Source organism: Schistocerca americana, chromosome 4, assembly GCF_021461395.2.
Source record: "Schistocerca americana isolate TAMUIC-IGC-003095 chromosome 4, iqSchAmer2.1, whole genome shotgun sequence".
NCBI classification, from domain to species: Eukaryota; Metazoa; Arthropoda; class Insecta; order Orthoptera; family Acrididae; genus Schistocerca; species Schistocerca americana.
Genome location: NC_060122.1, coordinates 486,192,496 through 486,214,082, shown reverse-complemented (window position 1 = coordinate 486,214,082; position 21,587 = coordinate 486,192,496). Strand labels below are relative to the sequence as shown.

Genomic DNA, 21,587 nt, shown 5'->3' with positions numbered 1-21,587 from the left:
GAGAAAGCTTTTGACAGTGTTGACTGGAATAGTCTCTTTGAGATTTTGGAGGTAGTAACGGTAAAATACAGAAAACAAAAGGCTGTTTGCAACTTGTACAGAAACCAGAGTCGAGGGGCTTGAAAAGGAAACAGAGATTGAGAAGGGAGTGAGACAGGGTTATAACATATCCCCGATATTTTTCGATCGGCAAATTTAGCAAGCAGTAAAGAAAATCAAAGAGAAATGTGGAGAAGGGATTACAGTTCAGAGAGAAGATATAAAAACTGAGGTTTGCGGATGATACTGTAATTCTGCCAGAAACAGCAAATGACTCGTAAGAACACTTTAACAGAATGGGCAGTGTCTTGGAAGGTGGATATAAGATGATCATCAACAACAAAAGCAAGGCGAAGATGATGGAATGTAGTCGAATTAAATCAGGTGATGCCGCGGGAATTAGATTACGAAACGACGCACTTTGAGTGGTAGATGAGTTTTGCTATTTGGGGAGTAAAATAACGGATCACGGCCAAAGTACGGAGGATATAAAATGTAGACTAGCAATGGTAACAAAAGCTTTCCTGAAGAAGAGAAATTTGTTAAACATTGAACATAGATGTAAGTGTTTGGAAGTCGTTTCTGAAAGTGTTTGTGTGGAGTGAAGCCATCTGTGGAAGTGAAACATGGACGATAAACGGTTTAGACACGAAAAGAACAGAAGCTTGTGAAATGTCGTGCTACAGAAGAATTCTGATGGTTGGATGGGTAGATCAGATGAGTAACGAGGAGGTACTGAATAGAACTGTGAAGAAAAGAAATTTGTTGCGCAATCTGACTAGAAGAAGGGATCGGTTGATAGGACATCAATGGGTCACCAATTTAGTATTCGAGAGAGGTGCGTGTGTGAGGTGGTGAGGGGGGAGCGAGGAGTAAAAATCGTAGAGGGAAACAAAGAGAGCCGGCCGAAGTGGCCGTGCGGTTAAAGGCGCTGCAGTCTGGAACCGCAAGACCGCTCCGGTTGCAGGTTCGAATCCTGCCTCGGGCATGGATGTTTGTGATGTCCTTAGGTTAGTTAGGTTTAACTAGTTCTAAGTTCTAGGGGACTAATGACCTCAGCAGTTGAGTCCCATAGTGCTCAGAGCCAGCCAAACAAAGAGATGAATACATTAAGCAGATTCAGAAGGATGTAAGTTGCAGTAGTTGGCCGGCCGGTGTGGCCGAGTGGTTCTAGGCGCTTCAGTCTGGAACCGCACGACCGCTACGGTCGCAGGTTCGAATCCTGCCTCGGGCATGGATGTGTGTGATGTCGTTAGGCTAGTTAGGTTTAAGTAGTTCTAAGTTCTAGGGGACTGATGACCTCAGCTGTTAAGTCCCATAGTGCCCAGAGCCATTTGCAGTAGTTATTCGGAGATGAAGAGGATTGCACAGGGTAGAGTAGCGTGGAGAACTGCATCAAACCAGTCTTTAGACTAAAGAGGAAGACAACAACAACAAAAGTTGTTTCATGACATTTACAGAGAAAGTATGGTGTCGACCTGGTAGTGTTACCACATGCTAATGTGTTTGGTTGTCCAGATATTCTTAGTAGGAATAGTTGCGTAAATCGGAGGGAAAAGAAGAGACATGCAGACTTTCTGGATGATAGTGCATGAGGGAGGCAACACCTCACGTATTAAATTAACAGATGTTGCAAGATGGGCTGTAGCAGACGGCGACTGACCTGGTAGAGCGTGGTGACGGCGCCGCGCAGGCGGTCCTCGGCGATCTCCCCGAGGTACATGGGCGTCGTCATGAAGGCGACGCCGACGCTGACACTGCCGAGGGCGCGGGCCACGAACAGGAGCGCGGCGTCCTGCGCGAGCGCGACCATCAGCCAGGAAGCGAGCAGCGGCGGCGCGCACAGCAGCAGGGCCGTCTTGCGGCCGAGGCGCTCGACGGCCACCACGGATGGCACCACGGCCACCGCCATGGCCAGCGACATGGTCGACACCAGCCACGACGCGTCCGCCGGCGACATCGGGATGTGCGACGACGCGCCCTGCAGGTACGGCAGCACTGGCGACGTCCAGCCGATGAACGCGCCGCACGACATGTACATCAGCACCGCTGCAGCAACATCGTAGAAACATGTACATCAGCACCGCTGTGGCAACATGTACATCAGCACCACTGCAGCAACATCGTGGCAATATGTACATCAGCACTTCTGTGGTAACATTGTGGCAACATGTAGCCTTCATCAGCACCACTGTGGCAACATGCACATCAGCATCACTGCAGCAACATCGTGGAAACATGTACATCAGCACCGCTGCAGCAACATCATGGAAACATGTACATCAGCACCGCTGTGGCAACATCGTGGTACCATGTACATCAGCACCACTGTGGCAACATGTACATCAGCACCACTGCAGCAACATCGTGGCAATATGTACATCAGCACTGCTGTGGTAACATTGTGGCAACATGTAGCCTACATCAGCACCGCTGTGGCAACATGTACATCAGCACCGCTGTGGCAACATCATGGTAACATGTACATCAGCACTGCTGTGGCAACATGTACATCAGCACCACTGCAGCAACATCGTGGCAATATGTACATCAGCACTGCTGTGGTATCATTGTGGCAACATGTAGCCTAAATCAGTACTGCTATGGCAACATGTACATCAGCACCACTGCAGCAACATCGTGGCAACATGTGCATCAGCACCACTGTGGCAACATCGTGGTACCATGTACATCAGCACTGCTCAGCAAACAATGTGGCAACGTGTGCATCACACCACTCTGGCAACAATGTGGCGAATGTACATCAGCACCGCTGTGGCAACAATGTGGCAATGTGTACATCAGCACCATTGCAGCAACAACATCCCAATGTGTATAGGTCGCATATGATATGGTGCCCGATGCACAGTGACCAGTTTCTGTCCAAAGTGCTGGACGAGTCGATTCATTTGTTCAGAAGGGGAGGCCGACAAGCATTTGCCACGTTTTGGGTGGTCGGCGATGACAAAATCGATGCACAGGGCCGGCAATCTTCCTCAAATGATTTTATAGAAACTATTCAGTAAAAAGATTCATTTTTGCTTTACTTGTAACTTTATATCTCAGATTCATTATGATGTGCCCATCACTTCGCTAATGGTCATAGTTATTGGGATATTTACATAGAAGTAAGACACTTCCGGAAATTCAAAAAGTTTGCAATTAAAAATAGGGGTCGCTCAGATTTTGTGGGTGTATATTACTCAATATGTTGCAGCGTATGAAATTTAGCTAACATACTAAATACTTCTTTGGACTTGGTTGGATGTCTGTATCTATCTCGAAAAAATTGATCTAATGCAGCGCACTCATTTGAGATCGCACTGTGCCAGCGATAAAGCTAGTGTGAAAATACACAACATTCGTCATATTTCATCAAGGGTTTCAAAAATCTAAATGAGATTTTGGCAAACGATAGCACACAAAGAGGAGACTATTTCGCTGTATATTATTAAACAAAAATTAATTATCTGCCGTGTTATTCTTCAACGAAATAATATAATTTTTAAAGGCAATCGATAGCTGACGAAATGAGGAACTGCTATGGGTTTTGGAGCAACGTAAGAGCAGTCATTACACGTTTATTTTGTACTGAGGATGTGCTTTTTCATAAGATGGTGACCTTACGTTTCTCCAGTTCATCACTTAATAAACTTAATAAACCACTATTTTAGAATTCTCTCACAACTGCATCTGCTCAACATGTTAGTGAGGTGAGACTGTGTAAACTCCACTGAATTTTGAAAAAAGAAGCAAATTTTAACATGCCAACAAAATAAATGTGTAGGTTTTCCTGAAAATTCCTCACTCTTGACTTTTCTCTAAAAGTTGCAAATTGTTGACAAACCAGGCTAAAATAAATCGTTGCATTTCGGCGAAACAACCAAAGGAGAGGTAACAAATCTTTTTGAATGGTCGCCTTGCAAGCGTGGGTGTGGAAAAGCCCGCTTGATATATACCAAAAATGTTAGTGTAGACTTCAGTTTAGAATGGCATTTCCCCTGCGGCACTCTGAGCGACCACCCACCGCTGCCACTCTCCCCGTGCTTCCCCAGCCGACTGCGCATCTACCGGCCACGGTATTTTGCGCCCGCTACACATCAGCACCACTGCGGCTACAACGTTGCAACATGTGCATCAGCACCACTGTGACAACAATGTGGCAACGTGTACAGACTGACAACACCGTGCGCAATCTGGGAATGTTGAGTTCTCTGGTTGTGTAGACAGGCGTGCTCATCCCTTCCAGGTGCTCGGTCCAAGTTTCAGCTCCATACAGCCATCACATGACTTTTAAGAGCGTCGTCAGTGAAGTTGTGTTTTCGTTGCGTGTTACGAAAATGGAACAGCGGGATTTAGAGCAACGTTATGCCATTAATTTTTGTGTTAAACTTGGGGAATCCGCGAGTGTGGCCTTTGAAAAGTTGAAACTGGGCTTCCTTATCAACAGCGCTAGCTTTATGCTGCCATAAATGATTTTTCGAAGGCCTAGAAAACGTTGAAAATGAACTCTGCTCAGGGAGACCTTCATCTTCAAAAACCACGAAAACGTCGAACGTGTGTGTGCACTTGTTAGATTGTTCCTCAACCAAGTGTTTTACAAAGATGTCCCTGAAAGGCTCAGGAAAAGGGTGAATGGTGTGAGACTGGACATTGCAGACAAGCGGATGCTGCATCATAACAACTCCCCACCTCAAACGGCCACTTTCATCACGGAGTTTTTAACCTCAAAAGGCATTCCTGTCCCCCTATTCACCTGATATGAGTCCTCTTTTCCCGAAATTGAAAAATGTCTTTAAAGGGCTTCTCTGGAGAACATTAAAAAGAATGTGACCAACATGTTGAAGGCCCTACCAGTTGCAACCTTTCAGCGCTGCTGCCAAGACTGGAAATGTTCCGCCGGTGTATAGCTGCCGAAAGGATCTACTTTGAAGGAGGCAATATTGTTGTGTGAAAAAATGTAACCTTTGGTAGATAAAAAAATCGTTCTCGTTACTTTTCTCACACACCTTGTATAGCAGCCACTGATCGTCGGGCACCGACAGACGTCATCGACCGCCTGACGACACTGGGGGTCCGCCTAGGTGTACACGACTTGGTGTACCTTCGTCTTGTTTCTACTCTCGCGCTGAGAAGCATAGCATGGGTTATTATTGTAGTTTGATTTTCTGCACGAAATTCACACAAAATATAAAAATGGATGTACCCATATATGTATCTACGTTCCACATGTCCTCCTAAGCCGTTGGACCGATTTCAACTAAACTTGGTACCCATATCATTTACTGTCTGAAAACAATCGGTATGGGGGGGGGGGGGGGGGTAAGAACCACCCACTAAGAACCAACCACCTAACAAACAGGTGGGGATAGCGGTGAAAAAGCAGCGTAGTTCACGACGCGAGAATATCCATACTTTAATCACCCAGTGTTTGAGAACGAGAGCACTTAGAGACTTGTGACAAATTTAATACATACATTACTGGCCATTAAAATTGCTACACCACGAAGATGACGTGCTACAGACGCGAAATTTGACCGACAGGAAGAAGATGCTGTGATAGGCAAATAATTACCTTTTCAAAGCATTCACCCAAGGTTGGCGCCGGTGGTGACACCTACAACGTGGTGACACCTACAACTTGCTGACATGAGGAAAGTTTCCAACCGATTTCTCATACACAAACAGCAGCTGACCGGCGTTTCCTGGCGAAACGTTGTCGTGATGCCTCGTCTAAGGAGGAGAAATGCGTACCATCACGTTTCCGACTTTGATAAAGGTCAGATTGTAGCCTATCGCGATTGCGGTTTGTCGTATCGCGACATTGCTGCTCGCGTTGGTCGGGATCCAATGACTGTTAGCAGAATATGGAGTCGGTGGGTTCAGGAGGGTAATACGGAACGCCGTGCTGGATCCCAACGGCCTCGTATCACTAGCAGTCGAGATGACAGGGATCTTATCCTCATGGCTGTAACGGATCGTGCAGCCACGTCTCGATCCCTGAGTCAACAGTTTGCAAGACAGCAACCATCTGCACGAACAGTTCGGCGACGTTTGCAGTAGCATGGACTATCAGCTCGGAGACCACGGCTGCAGTTACCCTTGACGCTGCATCACAGGCAGGAGCGCCTGCGATGGTGTAGGCTACTCAACGACGAACCTGGGTGCACGAATGGCAAAACGTCATTTTTTCGGATGAATCCAGGTCCTGTTTACAGCATCATGATGGTCGCATCTGTGTTTGGCGACATCGCGGTGAACGCACATTGGAAGTGTGTATTCGTCATCGCCATACTGGCGTATCACCCGGCGTGATGGTAAGGGGTGCCATTGGTTACACGTCTCGGGCACCTCTTGTTCTCATTGACGGCACTTCGAACAGCGGACATTACATTTCAAGTGTGTTACGACCCGTGGTTCTACCCTTCATTCGATCCCTGCGAAACCCAACATTTCGGCAGGATAATGCACGACCGCATGTTGCAGGCCCTGTACGGGCCTTTCTGGATACAGAAAATGTTCGACTGCTGCCCTTGCCCGCACATTCTCCAGATCTCTCACCAATTGAAAACGTCTGGTCAATGTTGGCCGAGCAACTGGCTCGTCACAATACGCCAGTCACTATTCTTGATGAACTGTGGTATCGTGTTGAAGTTGCATGGGCAGCTGTACCTGTACACGGCATCCAAGCTCTGTTTGACTCAATGCCCTGGCGTATCAAGGCCGTTATTACGGCCAGAGGTGGTTGTTCTGGGTACTGATTTCTCAGGATCTATGCACCTAAATTGCGTGAAAATGTAATCACATGTCAGTTCTAGTGTAATATATTTGTCCAAGGAATACCCGTTTGTCATCTGCATTTCTTCTTGGTGTAGCAATTTTAATGGCCAGTAGTGTAATTTCAAGCCTTAACGAAATTTTTTCTGGCTGACGATGCCCACAAAATGATGAAAGGAGAAAAGTTTATCGCTTACTACGTTTTCGCTGTTCATGCATAAAAATTGCGACATGCAGCATGACGTTTTAATTTATTACTGATTTACTGTTAACTGTATTCATGAAACATGTTGCAAGCCGGCCGAAGTGGCCGTGCGGATAAAGGCGCTGCAGTCTGGAACCGCAAGACCGCTACGGTCGCAGGTTCGAATCCTGCCTCGGGCATGGATGTTTGTGATGTCCTTAGGTTAGTTAGGTTTAACTAGTTCTAAATTCTAGGGGACTAATGACCTCAGCAGTTGAGTCCCATAGTGCTCAGAGCCATTTGAACCGTTTTTGAAACATGTTGCAGACAATATACACGTATACCACTGAATGTGTCAGAATAATTACATCCTTGTATGACTCTTAGTGCAAGAGATATGACGTCACAAACCCTGAGATACGTGAAAACTTACCGCACCATGCAACACGTTTCTACTTCTTTGCTACTAATTCTATTCACAACACTTTTCGTATACAGTAACCACATATGCCGCTCAATGTACCTACAAAAATCTGTCAGTGTACGACCAATAATTCAGGAGATTGCAAATATGCCGCTGATTGTACCTTGAAATATATATCTGTATACGACACACATTTCAGGACATATTACGTCATAAACCCTGAGATCCGTGAGAGACTGCCGCATTATGTGTTACGTTTTCACTTTTTACGTCCTTACTACTAACTTTATTCACGATACATTCCGTGTACCTGCACATTTATATTACTGTACAGCACGTAGTTTAGAAGATACGACGTCATAAACATTGAGCTGCGTGAAAATGAAACTGCAGGACGAAATTATCTAGACATGGAGGTGAAATATGGGTACAAATACCCTTTAAATATGTTAAATATGTGTGAAATATGTTAGACATGAGCGTGTGTGGGCAAAGCCATAGCTAAATAGCTCATCCTGAATCCCTGGAACGATTTCAATCAAATTTGGTACGCCTATTAATTATAACTAGTATCGCTTATGGTTGAAATTCGACATATTGCGTCAGAGGGCCTGATCTGTGATAAGAAGTGTCATGTATCTTAAAGTGATATGCTCCATATAAAACTGTAAATAGCAAATGCTGCATTGTAGCTACGAGTATTCTTCAAATAATTCTTTGGTTTGTCATAAATTGTTCGATCATTTGAAGTGAGTCCTTGATATAGTGTGCTGGAAAATAAATCTTGTGTTAAGGACAGTAAATTAATTTTTCCCTTATGACAGCACAATGTGAATGCCGTTGTATCGCGTGAAGTAACCTCAGATTCGAAATGATTTACATTACAAAATCTGCACTGCAAATTCATCAAACCGTAGTTATAACTCTCACAATAATTTGAAATTATGTTCATTGCACATTTTAATTTATTTTTCAAAACAGCAATAAGATTATCATTATCACCATGCGTACTGTTCCTGTTACTTTGTCTACACAAAAATTGTGTCTCTCTAGCTCTTCGTCTTTCAGTCCGACACGTTTGGTGTTCTTCTTCGAGGGATATCCTAGAACAAATTTCTATTGCTCACGATGAGCGAAATAAATTGTCGTTACGAAGGGTTACAACACTAAAGATACTCAGGGAAGGTGCAGAAAGCATTACTGAAAATATCTTTCAAATGTTTGACCGTCATGTTTAAGGCAACCGATTTATGTCGATCCAGAACGCTAAACTCGCAGATATGTCTCTATACACTACATAGAAACAATCTACTTATGAGAGAACATGCTACAACAGGTCTCAACATCAGTCTACCAACAATTAATCCAATGCGCACCTAAGCATCCTATGGCAATTAAATATCTTCACACAAATTGGGCACAACATTAGAGAAATGTCCAGGCAAAGATTTTACCCACAAATATGAGAGCTATATGACTAGATGTAATCACCGAAACCTACCTACCTTAATTAAGAAATACAAAATCAAATTGATCTCCTCAGCCTTATGCGAAGTGTGTAGTGAAAACACGTGTATTTATGCAAGAAAACGATTAGTATTTAGAAGTCGGTAAGAAAAAAGCTCTCTATCACGAGAACATCTATAAATAAGTTAAAGGTCGACCAAGTTTTGCGACCACATTGGAAATATTTCCCTGACGCTAAACACAATGCGTTTCCGTGGCTTGTTGGACACATGACGTTCTTTCTCGCCAAACGCAAGGGGCCTGATGTATAGGAATTTATTGACTATTTGTCATTTCAATATTGGAGCCTTAAATCTCACATAGGAAGCAGACATAGACTTTCAGTGCACAATTATTTACGTGTGATTCTTGAGACATGTTACCGTCTGCGCAATCTGATGTGAATGTTTCCGCTATTTGGAGTATGTTTTTGTCTTATACCAGACGGAACCTCCACTTCTTCCAGATGTTCTTCACGTAAAGCTATTTTCCTATGAAGAGTAACAGGTCGTGTACTCTGGACACAATCTGATTTATTGGCAAGACTATAACTCAAACTCAGGTTACAACTCAGATTACAATTTAGCCGTTTCACAAGAACACCTCGTCTGAAAAATTTCTATCATCCGACTCTTCTCTTTCCTTCGTTCTACACTCTTTGGTCTGTGTTGTCAAAAACCACGGAACTTCTCCGGGTAGGAGCTCCTTTGCCCGACGCTGTAGACTCTGAGCGACTGCTTGCGATGGCTAAAACTCATCAAAAGGGTGTCTTTCACCCCCGCACGACACCGCAGGAACACCTCAAACATAAAAATCCAGCCCCAACAAACCCAGAATCGTCTTAAAGCCTTAAATGACAACAATATTGCTGTTTAAACTTAGCTGAACGCCAATTATGAACGATCTCTCAATTACACTAACTGCTAAGGTTACAGGTGTTTTACAAAACCCCTGAAGTATTAACCAGTATATCTGTACCCTCACTCTAAGCTGACACTCGGCGCAGTTGCTAACGGGAAATGGAAAATGCTTTTACGGTCGCTGCCATCAGTCACCTCTCCGAGTGTCAGCTTAGTTTGCGCTCACAGAAAGAAAGAACGACAACGATGGAGAGTACGAATTAATCAGTAGCTAAGCACCTGATGGAATGAGAAGTTTGAGAAAATCATTTTAAGTCACAAAGAAAAACGCCACACTGAGAACGCAACAGAAAAAAATATTTCTTTGGAGTAACTTTCTCTTCCTTTTTATTTGTTAAAATTTTTATCATTATTATTATGAACGTAAGAGAGGGAAATGATACGTTTCTCACATCCATAAACATTTGTTAAATCTTGTATTTCCTATTTCAGTTGGACAAAGTCAATTTTCCTGCTCTACAATATACCTGCTTTTTATTCTTAATATTCTTTACCTTCATGTGATTTTGTGGAACCCGTTGAAACAAAGCTTCTTGGTGATGATTCGGAATAATCTTACCATTTTATTATGAGTGCAAGTGATACAATTTACAAAGTCAAAAGTTCACCTACATGGGATCATTACATTAGCTTCCGTGAAAGAATCAATATAGTTTCGCTTGTTGTGATTTCCCCTCTCATATGCCAAGACAGAGATAAGATTACGCTACTTTATAAGCAGAGTTCTCAGCATTTATAAGACATTTCCGAGATTTGGGTGGTCTTCCGCTTCATGACACTGCATAAGCGCACTAGTTGTCACGGGAGCCTGTACTATAGACGATATCAGTTCTTACGGGACCTAAATATTGTTTTCAACTATTTTTCCAGTTTTCACCAACTTTCAGGTCTCATTACTTATTTCTGGTCTGTGTTAACTGTCTTTTTATTCACCGTTTACAAAAAATTAGATATAATTCGCACTGGATGAATTAGCAGTAGCCACGTAACATCTTTAAAGATGACTAGCAAGGACATAAATTTTTGTTTCCGCTGCTTGTTACTACCTCGAGGCAAAACAGTGTGAAATAACCACTTTCACAGACAAATCTTGTTAGTTTGTCATTTTGCCTCAATTTCTGTCGTTAACCTTAGCGAAGAGCCAAAACTGTTTGACAGGCAGCCTGCAAACCACTTCTCAGACTTTCATCGAAGCGTTCCTTCTGTTGTACTTAGAAAACTCATTTTAACGATAGATTGACAGCAAGTCCTGCAGTTACACATTATGAGAATTCACATTATGATAATTTTTCTTGTATTCGTAAAGATTCTGCTTTTTAATATATACATATAGAGAAAACATGATGACACTAACGTGTTCAGTCAAACGTCCATATGTGGATTCCGGTTAAGCTAAATATTGTAGTGCAGACATCAATAAGAGATGCTTTTAACAGTTTCTCCAACGAAACTCTGTCTCGAAATTAGGCAGAAAATCCAAAGAGATTACTAAATACGGTTTCCCTAAACTTTTTCACCAAAGAAGACACAGTAAATATTCGAGAGTTCGAATCAAGAAAAGCTGTCAGCATGAGTAACTTAGAAGTAGATATACTCGGTGTAGCGAAGCAACTTACGGCACTTCCAGTTCAGAATTTATACCAGTTAGGCTCTTTTCGGTGTATGCTGATATAATAGCTCCATATTTAGCAGTCATATATAACCTTTCGCTCGACGATAGAAAGCCCCGTACCTAAGGACTGGAAATTCACACATGTCACACCAATGCACGAGAACGGAGACAGAATAATCCACTGAATTACAGACCTATAGGCCCGATACTGACGTCGTGTGAAGCAGTGTTTTGGTATTTATACTATGTTCGAATATCGCAAATTACTTTGAAGAACACGATCTATTGACACATAGTCTGTACCGATTCAGAATCATCACTCTTATGAAACACAACTGGCTCTTTGTTCACATGAAGTAATGAATGCTATCGATAGAGGATTTCAGATTAAATCTACACTTCTGGAAATGGAAAAAAGAACACATTGACACCGGTGTGTCAGACCCACCATACTTGCTCCGGACACTGCGAGAGGGCTGTACAAGCAATGATCACACGCACGGCACAGCGGACACACCAGGAACCGCGGTGTTGGCCGTCGAATGGCGCTAGCTGCGCAGCATTTGTGCACCGCCGCCGTCAGTGTCAGCCAGTTTGCCGTGGCATACGGAGCTCCATCGCAGTCTTTAACACTGGTAGCATGCCGCGACAGCGTGGACGTGAACCGTATGTGCAGTTGACGGACTTTGAGCGAGGGCGTATAGTGGGCATGCGGGAGGCCGGGTGGACGTACCGCCGGATTGCTCAACACGTGGGGCGTGAGGTCTCCACAGTACATCGATGTTGTCGCCAGTGGTCGGCGGAAGGTGCACGTGCCCGTCGACCAGGGACCGGACCGCAGCGACGCACGGATGCACGCCAAGACCGTAGGATCCTACGTAGTGCCGTAGGGGACCGCACCGCCACTTCCCAGCAAATTAGGGACACTGTTGCTCCTGGGGTATCGGCGAGGACCATTCGCAACCGTCTCCATGAAGCTGGACTACGGTCCCGCACACCGTTAGGCCGTCTTCCGCTCACGCCCCAACATCGTGCAGCCCGCCTCCAGTGGTGTCGCGACAGGCGTGAATGGAGGGACGAATGGAGACTCGTCTTCAGCGATGAGAGTCGCTTCTGCCTTGGTGCCAATGATGGTCGTATGCGTGTTTGGCGCCGTGCAGGTGAGCGCCACAATCAGGACTGCATACGACCGAGGCACACAGGGCCAACACCCGACATCATGGTGTGGGGAGCGATCTCCTACACTGGCCGTACACCACTGGTGATCGTCGAGGGGACACTGAATAGTGCACGGTACATCCAAACCGTCATCGAACCCATCGTTCTACCATTCCTAGACCGACAAGGGAACTTGCTGCTCCAACAGGACAATGCACGTCCGCATGTATCCCGTGCCACCCAACATGCTCTAGAAGGTGTAAGTCAACTACCCTGGCCAGCAAGATCTCCGGATCTGTCCCCCATTGAGCATGTTTGGGACTAGATGAAGCGTCGTCTCACGCGGTCTGCACGTCCAGCACGAACGCTGGTCCAACTGAGGCGCCAGGTGGAAATGGCAAGGCAAGCCGTTCCACAGGACTACATCCAGCATCTCTACGATCGTCTCCATGGGAGAATAGCAGCCTGCATTGCTGCGAAAGGTGGGTATACACTGTACTAGTGCTGACATTGTGCATGCTCTGTTGCCTGTGTCTATGTGCCTGTGGTTCTGTCAGTGTGATCATGTGATGTATCTGACCCCAGGAATGTGTCAATAAAGTTTCCCCTTCCTGGGACAATGAATTCACGGTGTTCTTATTTCAATTTCCAGGAGTGTATATTTCTAGATTCCCAGAAGGATGTTGGCAGCTTTCCTGACAAGCGATTTCTAGCCTAATTGCGTGCCTATGGATTATCGTCATTGTTGTGCGATTGGATCCTGATTTACTGTCAGAATGGCCACAGTTAGTGGTACCTAACGGAAAGTCATGTTCCTGCGCACCATACATGAATGCAACGAGAAGCCCTGTTAACAGGTTCAGTGGGAAGTGATCTCTGCCATACACTTCGCAGTGGTTTGTAGAGTATAGATATAGATTTAGATGAGTGAAACACAAGTGAAATTTGGCGTTCCCCACGAATTGTTACAGACCCTCTGCTGTTTCTAATCTTTATGAACGATTAAGGAGACAATCTGAGAAGCATTTCTAGATTGTTTGGGGATATTGCTGTCATTTACCATCTAATACAGAAGACTGAAACCAATAGCAAAATAATTCAGAATGGTGCGAAAGCTGGCAGTCGATTTTGATCAATAAAATGTGCGATGTCTCCCAAACAAACAGGAATCTGTTACGTTCCGATTACACGATAAATGTCACAAATTTAAAGGCTATCGATTGAACCAAATACCTAGGATTGCTATTACGACCAGCTTAAATTAGAACCACCACACAGAAAATGTTGTGGGGACGGCGAACCGAAGACTGTGTTTATTGAAGATGCAACAAATCCACCAATGAGACTGCATACGGAACGCTCGTCCGATCTCTTCTGAAGTATTGCTGCGCGGTATATGATTCTTACACGATATTATTGACGTAGGATATCGAAAAACTTCAAAGATGAGAATCTTATTTAGTCTTATCGAGAAACAAGGGAGAGAGTGTCACGGTTATGATAAACGAGTTGGGGGTGCCATTCATTAAACCAAGGGCGTTTTTCGTTGGGGTTACATCTTTTCACGGAATATCAATCACCAACTTTCTCCAGTGAATTTAAAAGTGTATTTTGACTTCCATCTATTTAGGGAGAAATGACCATCGTAATAAAATAACAAGAATCAGAGCTCGTACGGAAAGAATTAAATGTTTATTCAGGAGTTAAGGCTGGTACATAAATAAGATGTGGGTCTAGCGAACGGTGCGAACCATTGATGTACTATTTATAGTGTTATATCATATGTTACGTAGATGGCGTGTGCAACGCTGTTTTCGCGTGTTTTAGTTGTAGATATCGTACGAATGTTTTGCTGATAACATGTCTTTTATCGTAAAGCGCTGCGTGCTAGCTCGCATGACGGGAAAGTAAGCGAGACCCGGTTGGATTCCGTGTGGCGGGTTAGCGACCGTTGGTGTAGTACATCAGCCGACCTGAGTATCGTTTTTAGGCAGTTTTCCACGCTCATTTATGCAAATACTGGCTGGTCGCCAGTCACTGCCTCATAAAAAAGTTTACATGGTTCAGAGACTGTCGGCCCATATGACTTTCCTTCCCTGTCTCAGGTTAACTGGCGACTGTGGCAACGGAAAGGGAATCCGGCCACAAAGTTAATAACATATTAAATGTTTATGTTCTGCCAATATTCATTGAAAAACTTGACTTCTGTCTCAACAGATGCCGAAAGTGACGACAGCTTGGCATCCTTAATGAATGTGGTGATGAACCTCTCATGGCTTTCACCCTAAGCCTGCTACCAAGACGATGTTGTGGTTCTCATTTGACGGTTCACACCCTAGAGACTCTCACAAAGACGTCAATAGGTCGCGTCGAACAAGACCAATAACAAATCCACCACAGTCTCATAGGCCTCCTGATCATCCTGAATACAACATAAATTACTTTCTTTTGGTGAAGTACCATGTCCGCCAGTATCCAGGGAAGATTGTCGAAACCGATGGCAACGAGATTCGCGATATTTAATTTGATACGACCAAAATGAAACTGTGCGGAAATTGAACCCCCTATTCACATAAACTAGCGCCCAGTTCCTAAATTCATGGTCGATTTAAGACAATGAGCTTATTCTATTTGAATAACTATAGGTAACTATAATACCAAGCAGTGTTTATTTTTCTAGAAGGATTCATTGTTTGTTCATACATTTAAGCTCATACTGTTTACATGTAAGAAAAAATTATTTTTGTTCAAATATTATTTCTTCAGAGGGATATTATTTTTTGAGGAACGTATTCCTTGAAAAGGAAGTTACCCCAAGTTTTGCTACAATAATATGTATTTCTTTGAAAACTGCTGTGTTCTGTCTAATTATTCCTATTCATATCTCGTTATGACAGCTTGCCCCTACGAGTATGCCAACTAACCCCACATCCAGGTTTATTTGGCATAATTGTAAACTTTTAGAAAAAGTGTCTTTGGGGTTACCTAAACAATAGATTAAGAGATGGCTTTTAGATGATTTAGTAGCAAAAATGTCAATATGCTGCATTCACTAGAATTTCTCCGAGTACTGCAGCTAAAATAGAAAAATAAAAAACAAAAATCTATGTCAACTAGCCCCAGTCTCCCCTGCTAAATATTTATGGCCCAAACTACTTGTGTGGCATAGCTGTACAAAATTATGCACACAAACCTATCTCGTCAATCGATCTGTCTATTTGTAAAAACCATGTCAAAATCTTTAAAAATGTTTCTGAAATTATCCATCACGTACAGACAGTAAAACAGATTGTGGAACTTTAAAAAATATATACCAGCAATTTCCCCACGGCTTTGTGCATATATATTCAACACATCTCCTCCTCCCCCTCTGTGTATCCACCTCTGCCTCTCTCTGTACGTCCATCTCATTCTCCCACCTCTATCCCTTGCTCCTCATTCTTTGTGCCTCTTCATCTCTTCTTGTTCCTCTGTCTGTCCATTTCCTCAACCTACTCTCTCTCACCATATCTGCTTCTCACCTTCTCTGACCGTATCCTCCTCCCCCCTCTCCATCTCCACCTCTCACTCTTCCTTTTCCACTGTCCCACCACCACTCTACACCTTCCAGCTAACTGTCCATTTTCTTCTCTACCTCGCTCTTTCCATCCCCTCCTGTATCCATTCCAGTCTATCTGCAGCTATGCTCACTGCCATGTGTAACCCCTGCAATATAGTTTAATAATGCAAGCCAATACTACGCCCACTGTTATGCAGGGCAACTATTCATCAAAGGCTTGAAGACAATTTATTTGCTCTTGACATAAAGGTCACCATACAAAGCAGGTTGATAAAGCAGACCGATACTACTCCAACACATCTGGTATGCAGGGCGGTCTACTTGTCAGGGCCTGGAAAACTGTTTTTTGTGCTGACATACAGCTGCCCTGCATAGCTGGTTGATTTGGCAGTCTGATACTGTTCCCACAGAACATGACTATCATACAGGCAGCCTATATGCCAGGCCTGGAGAAACGTGTTTTTGCCCTATCTCTGCTCCCATTGGAGCTAAGAGGTTATAAATCCCACAGTGCTGACTCGTGAGGCCTGCTATATATAAGTGCATTAAGATTTCAGATTCATTTTCATGTTATGACTTGTAATGTTTAGAGTGATAGTCATCATAGAAGTAATGCTAACATAAACTGTTCTCGGAACATGGACATTGGATGAAGGAGACATTGCTACACCAACATATTTCGATGTCGATGTCGAAAAGAATTAAAAAGTTTATTAGTTTATTGTACGACTAAGACCTATTGTGTACTAAACTGATGCTATACATGCTAGGCTGTCTCACAGTGGGCACTGTTATAATGGATGATAGATAAAATGATCTCATACCATTATGGAGGATGATATCTCCTGTACTAATGCCTAACAGTTTGAACAGCTCAATCGTGAGATAGCTGGCAGCGTAAGCCACATCACCAAACTATCTGTTATCTGACCTGCATTCCCACTTGTGAAAAAAAATTGTTCTCTCTATGAAATTTGTTTTTAAAATTTGCCCGAATAAAAAAAATGATATGTATAAACTAAATGTCGTTTTTTTCAAAAAAGGCAAACTACGCTAGAATTTCATAGAAATATGAGGCATAAGAATAAAAGTTTTTTTGTTTATCTGGCCTTACGAGACTGCTGTGCTTGCGAGGGTAAGTTTTTCTCGAATCGGAAATGTAATTAGTTCCTTCATAATTTTATAACAGTCTTGTCATTACCCTCATGTTAAACGAAATAAAATATTTTAAAGATCTAACCAACTAAGCTGGCCGAAGGGTAGGCACAAATTTAGACGCATATAGCACATGTGAAGTGACACATCACAGTGCGATGTGCACGTTACATACGTGTCGTACGATCCTGCGCATATTGAGACACGTTGGACGTGTGTGTAATTCAGGCGCAGAGACGTGCACATGCCAGACACTGGTTACTCACTTACAAAATGACAATGTTTAACTCTCGAATTAGCTAGAGTTATTATTGTTACACATGTGTTCCGGATCACATCCGGATGCTAATGCTGAAGACGAAGTGTTGGTTTGTTCTTAAATGAATAAAAAATTTCAAACTCCAAATAAATGTATTTGATTAGAATGAAAAACCTGTGGACAATTTGAAACTATAAAGGAGATGAAGGGTGCGCCACACCTTGGTCTGCTCGTTCCCCCAGACCTCAGTCCCCTAAACTTTTGGTTATGGGGACACTTGAAGGAGTGGGTCTACGTCACGGCAATAAAAAAAAGGTTCAAATGGCCCTGAGCACTATGGGACTTAACATCTGAGGTCATCAGTCCCCTAGAACTTAGAGCTACTTAAACCTAACTAACCTAAGGACATCACACACATCCATGCCCGAGGCACGATTCTAACCTGCGACCGTAGCGGCGCGCGGTTCCGGACTGTATCGCCCAGAACCGCTCGGCCACTCTGGCCGGCTCACGCCAATCAACGACGCACAGACACTATAGGGGCTCGTCTTCAATACGTGTCAGCAGGGTCAAACAACTGGGTACAGTTCAAGGGGTGGGTCATTCCTTACGCCGGAGGGCAGATGGTTGCAGTGTCATTAATGGGTACCACGTTGAAAACCCTTGCAACACTTGTGTTATTGCAGAAAGTGTGCGTTTCCGGAGACATGTTTATTGGACTTATCTCAGAAAGTATGCATTTACGGACTCATGTTTGTTGAACTTACTTTCCTTGTTTCGATGAGTGCTATCGCCTCTCAATGTACTCGACATTTCTTTTCGAACGCCCTGTATAATGTGCTAATGAAAAAAAGATCGAGAGCTTAAATGACGAAAAACGAAACATTAATCGATGACAATAAAACACTGTAGCGAAGCAATATCCTTCAGACGGCCAGTACTACCACTGCCTACATGCGCGTTACCGAAGGAAGCATATGGAAGGACTGCTTTCCTCACGTCTCCCACAGTGCGAAACGACAACAGGCCCACAACTACACCACTCGACCACCCCCAAGCGCGTGTCGCTTTACCATCGCGTCGCGTCCCAATTTATGCGGTCCCACTTGAGCCTATTAAGCTACAAAGATGTGCGTCGCCCTGCGCCGCGCCACACGCCTTAGGCTGCGTTCACAGCGCCACCGGCAACGGTCGTCACACGTCATCGCCAGAGGTCGTCAGATAACATCGGACGACAGCTTGGTCACTGTGCGTCCCATCTCGTTCGTCAGTTTTTGGCGGAGTCGAGCACGTTAGGTTAAGTTAGAATCTAGTCTATTTATGAAGCAGGTAACATTTTAACTTCCATGGGTGAGGTGGACTCCACGACGCCTCTGCGCTTGGTGACGAGTGCTGCAAAGAGGCGTTTGCTATTAACAAGATGTCGAATCAGCTATATCTGTCTTGAAAAGAACGTTTAGAGTACTATTCACTCTGTATTCAGTTACTGGAATCACCGGACAAGTTTTAAGTAATACTCATGTAGCACGAAAATATATAGTTTAAATGATACAACGCTCTAAGAATCTCTCCAAAATACGTTGTTCAGAGTATGCCCTATTATGCTACACTGACGACTTCGGTGTAAAGGTTTTGCTACTGGGGTTATGAGCACATACTGGTTAATTTACGAGGTGAAAGTAGATGTTTCTATTATATGATGAACAGATAAAATTTGTGTGTGCGCAAGCAAATGTTATTTAATTGATGAAAAGTAGGTTTGCGGTTTTACAGCAGCTCACTTTTTTCTAAAAACGGTGTATGTTAAGGCAATACTGGCAATAGGTCTGTTGCCGACCGAAGTGGCTGTGCGATTAAAGGCGCTGCAGTCTGGAACCGCAGGACCGCTACGGTCGCAGGTTCAAATCCTGCCTCGGGCATGGATGTGTGTGATGTCCTTAGGTTAATTAGGTTTAACTAGTTCTAAGTTCTAGGGGACTAATGACCTCAGCAGTTGAGTCCCATAGTGCTCAGAGCCATTTGAACCAATAGGTCTGTTCAGATAATCAGATTCTAGTACTAGGAACTTCACTGCTCTTTGAACACTCCCGCAGTGGATTTGAGAAAGGAAGTTCTGTTGCATTATTATTTCAAATTCAGTGTAGCGAGAATCATCTATATTACAGTGTCTTTTAGAGCACTTGCACAAAACTTAGCTCTATACAGAAGAAATTAAAAATTTCGTAGATTGAAAATATTAGCTTTTAAATTAGTATTTAGGACATGGTACAGAATATCCAACATATCACACAAACACTTTGAAACTGTCATTTTTAGAACGCGATGTACGTCTAATCTTTGGAAAGATGTAATCACCAGATATCAAATATCGAAGTGTCACTTTTAATTTTACTGGAGCCAGAATTGTTTCTTTAATGTGAGTTCCGAATTTTTTAATAGAACTCAAATCACCCCTCTAGGCAGGCACTAGAGATCTGTTTTGCTGAATTTATTTGAAGCTGTGCAGACATTTTTCAGTTAACCTTTAATGACTGTTACTCAGCGAGTGTCACAGAGATACTGAAGAAATTGAACTGGAAGACTCTTGAAGATAAACGTAAACTCTCCCGAGAAAGTCTATTAATATAATTTCCAGAACCCGCTTTAAATGGTGACTCTAGGTATATACTACAATCCCTTACGTATCGCACATACAGAGATCGTGAGAATACGATTAGAATAATTACTGGAAGCACAGAAGCATTCAAACAATCATTTTTCCCGCGCTCCATACGTGAATGGAACAGGAAGAAACCCTAATAACTGGTACAATGGAGCGTACCCACTGCTATGCACCTCACGGTGGTTTGCAGAGTATGGATTTAGATGAAGATACGCTTGAAAGGCAAACGTAAAGTCTCGAGTAAGATACTTTGAATACCTAAGGCACTGTAAAATGAAAAAACATACATGCGCGACATTTGCAAATCACTTCATGGAACAGAATAATCAGCCTACTTGCATAAAAAGCTTCATAAGCAGTAACAATAATTTGTAGACAGCCATGTCCACCCACCAAAACCAAAAAAGATCCACTAAAGTAACTTTAATCATAAGATACACCCCCCCTTGACGCTTGAACAAACTATTTTTTGGGGTTATAATATACATCTAAAATTTCCAATAAAGTTTTTGCGTACTTGTGGTTTCCAATAAACATTCGAGCTATATCCCGATTATGATATTTTTTATTCTCAAGACACCAAAACTAATCCTCTGACTAAACGTAACATTTTCCCACAGTCTATGTTTCACATCATGTCGGCCATTAGGACCGAAAAAAACCTGGTTTGAATTTCACCGATTGTCGGCCGAAATGTGTACGTTCATGCGATGAGATCGACTACATTGTGACCGCACCGTAGTGGCGTACTGATCTGAAAAAAATCGACCGTCTTCCGACGATGTCGGTCGTCGGCGGACTCCACTGATACCGGTGCCACTGTTACGCGAGTTTCTGTTGCGCCAGCCAAAGATGGCCAGAAGATATTCCAAACAAGGCGCAATGTAGGTTAGGTGGCTGTAGTAGGCCAATTTGAGGTTATTTCCCGGCGTGATGAACAGCAGGTGTTCGTCTCTACTGTGGTAGATTATAAACAGTTATCGTTTACACACTATATATGAGCATACTGCCAACCTGGCCAGGTTTTCAGCTCGGTTTTTCGGTTAAATAATAGATGGATAAACTCAGCACGCTAGACTTCGCTGCTGCCCACTAACTGAAAAATCTTCACTTCAGGCTGCTGTCGGGTTCATGTGCACTAAACCAGCGTAGAAAGGAGAGCGACGACACGAGTTCGCAAGTATAACTGAGAACTAGCGACATTGCCATTGCTTACACAACTATTAGGCATGACGATTATTAGTTATCTATACACAGACCGATCGGACAACAGTGAATATTGTTCCGTTTACATTAGACTGATGCGTAAGTTCATAGCATTTTTGTTTTGTC

At 43.4% G+C, this 21,587-nt stretch overlaps 1 protein-coding gene across 1 annotated transcript in view; it reads right to left on the bottom strand.

Annotated features, from left to right (window-relative positions):
- The window catches only part of LOC124612971 (facilitated trehalose transporter Tret1-like), a 115,350-nt gene that overhangs the window by 78,965 nt on the left and 14,798 nt on the right, over positions 1 to 21,587 (bottom strand). Inside the window, exon 2 of the mRNA XM_047141499.1 lies at positions 1,703 to 2,088. Within this exon, the coding sequence (XP_046997455.1) occupies positions 1,703 to 2,088 (386 nt within the window). The remainder of the gene's footprint in view (positions 1 to 1,702; positions 2,089 to 21,587) is intronic.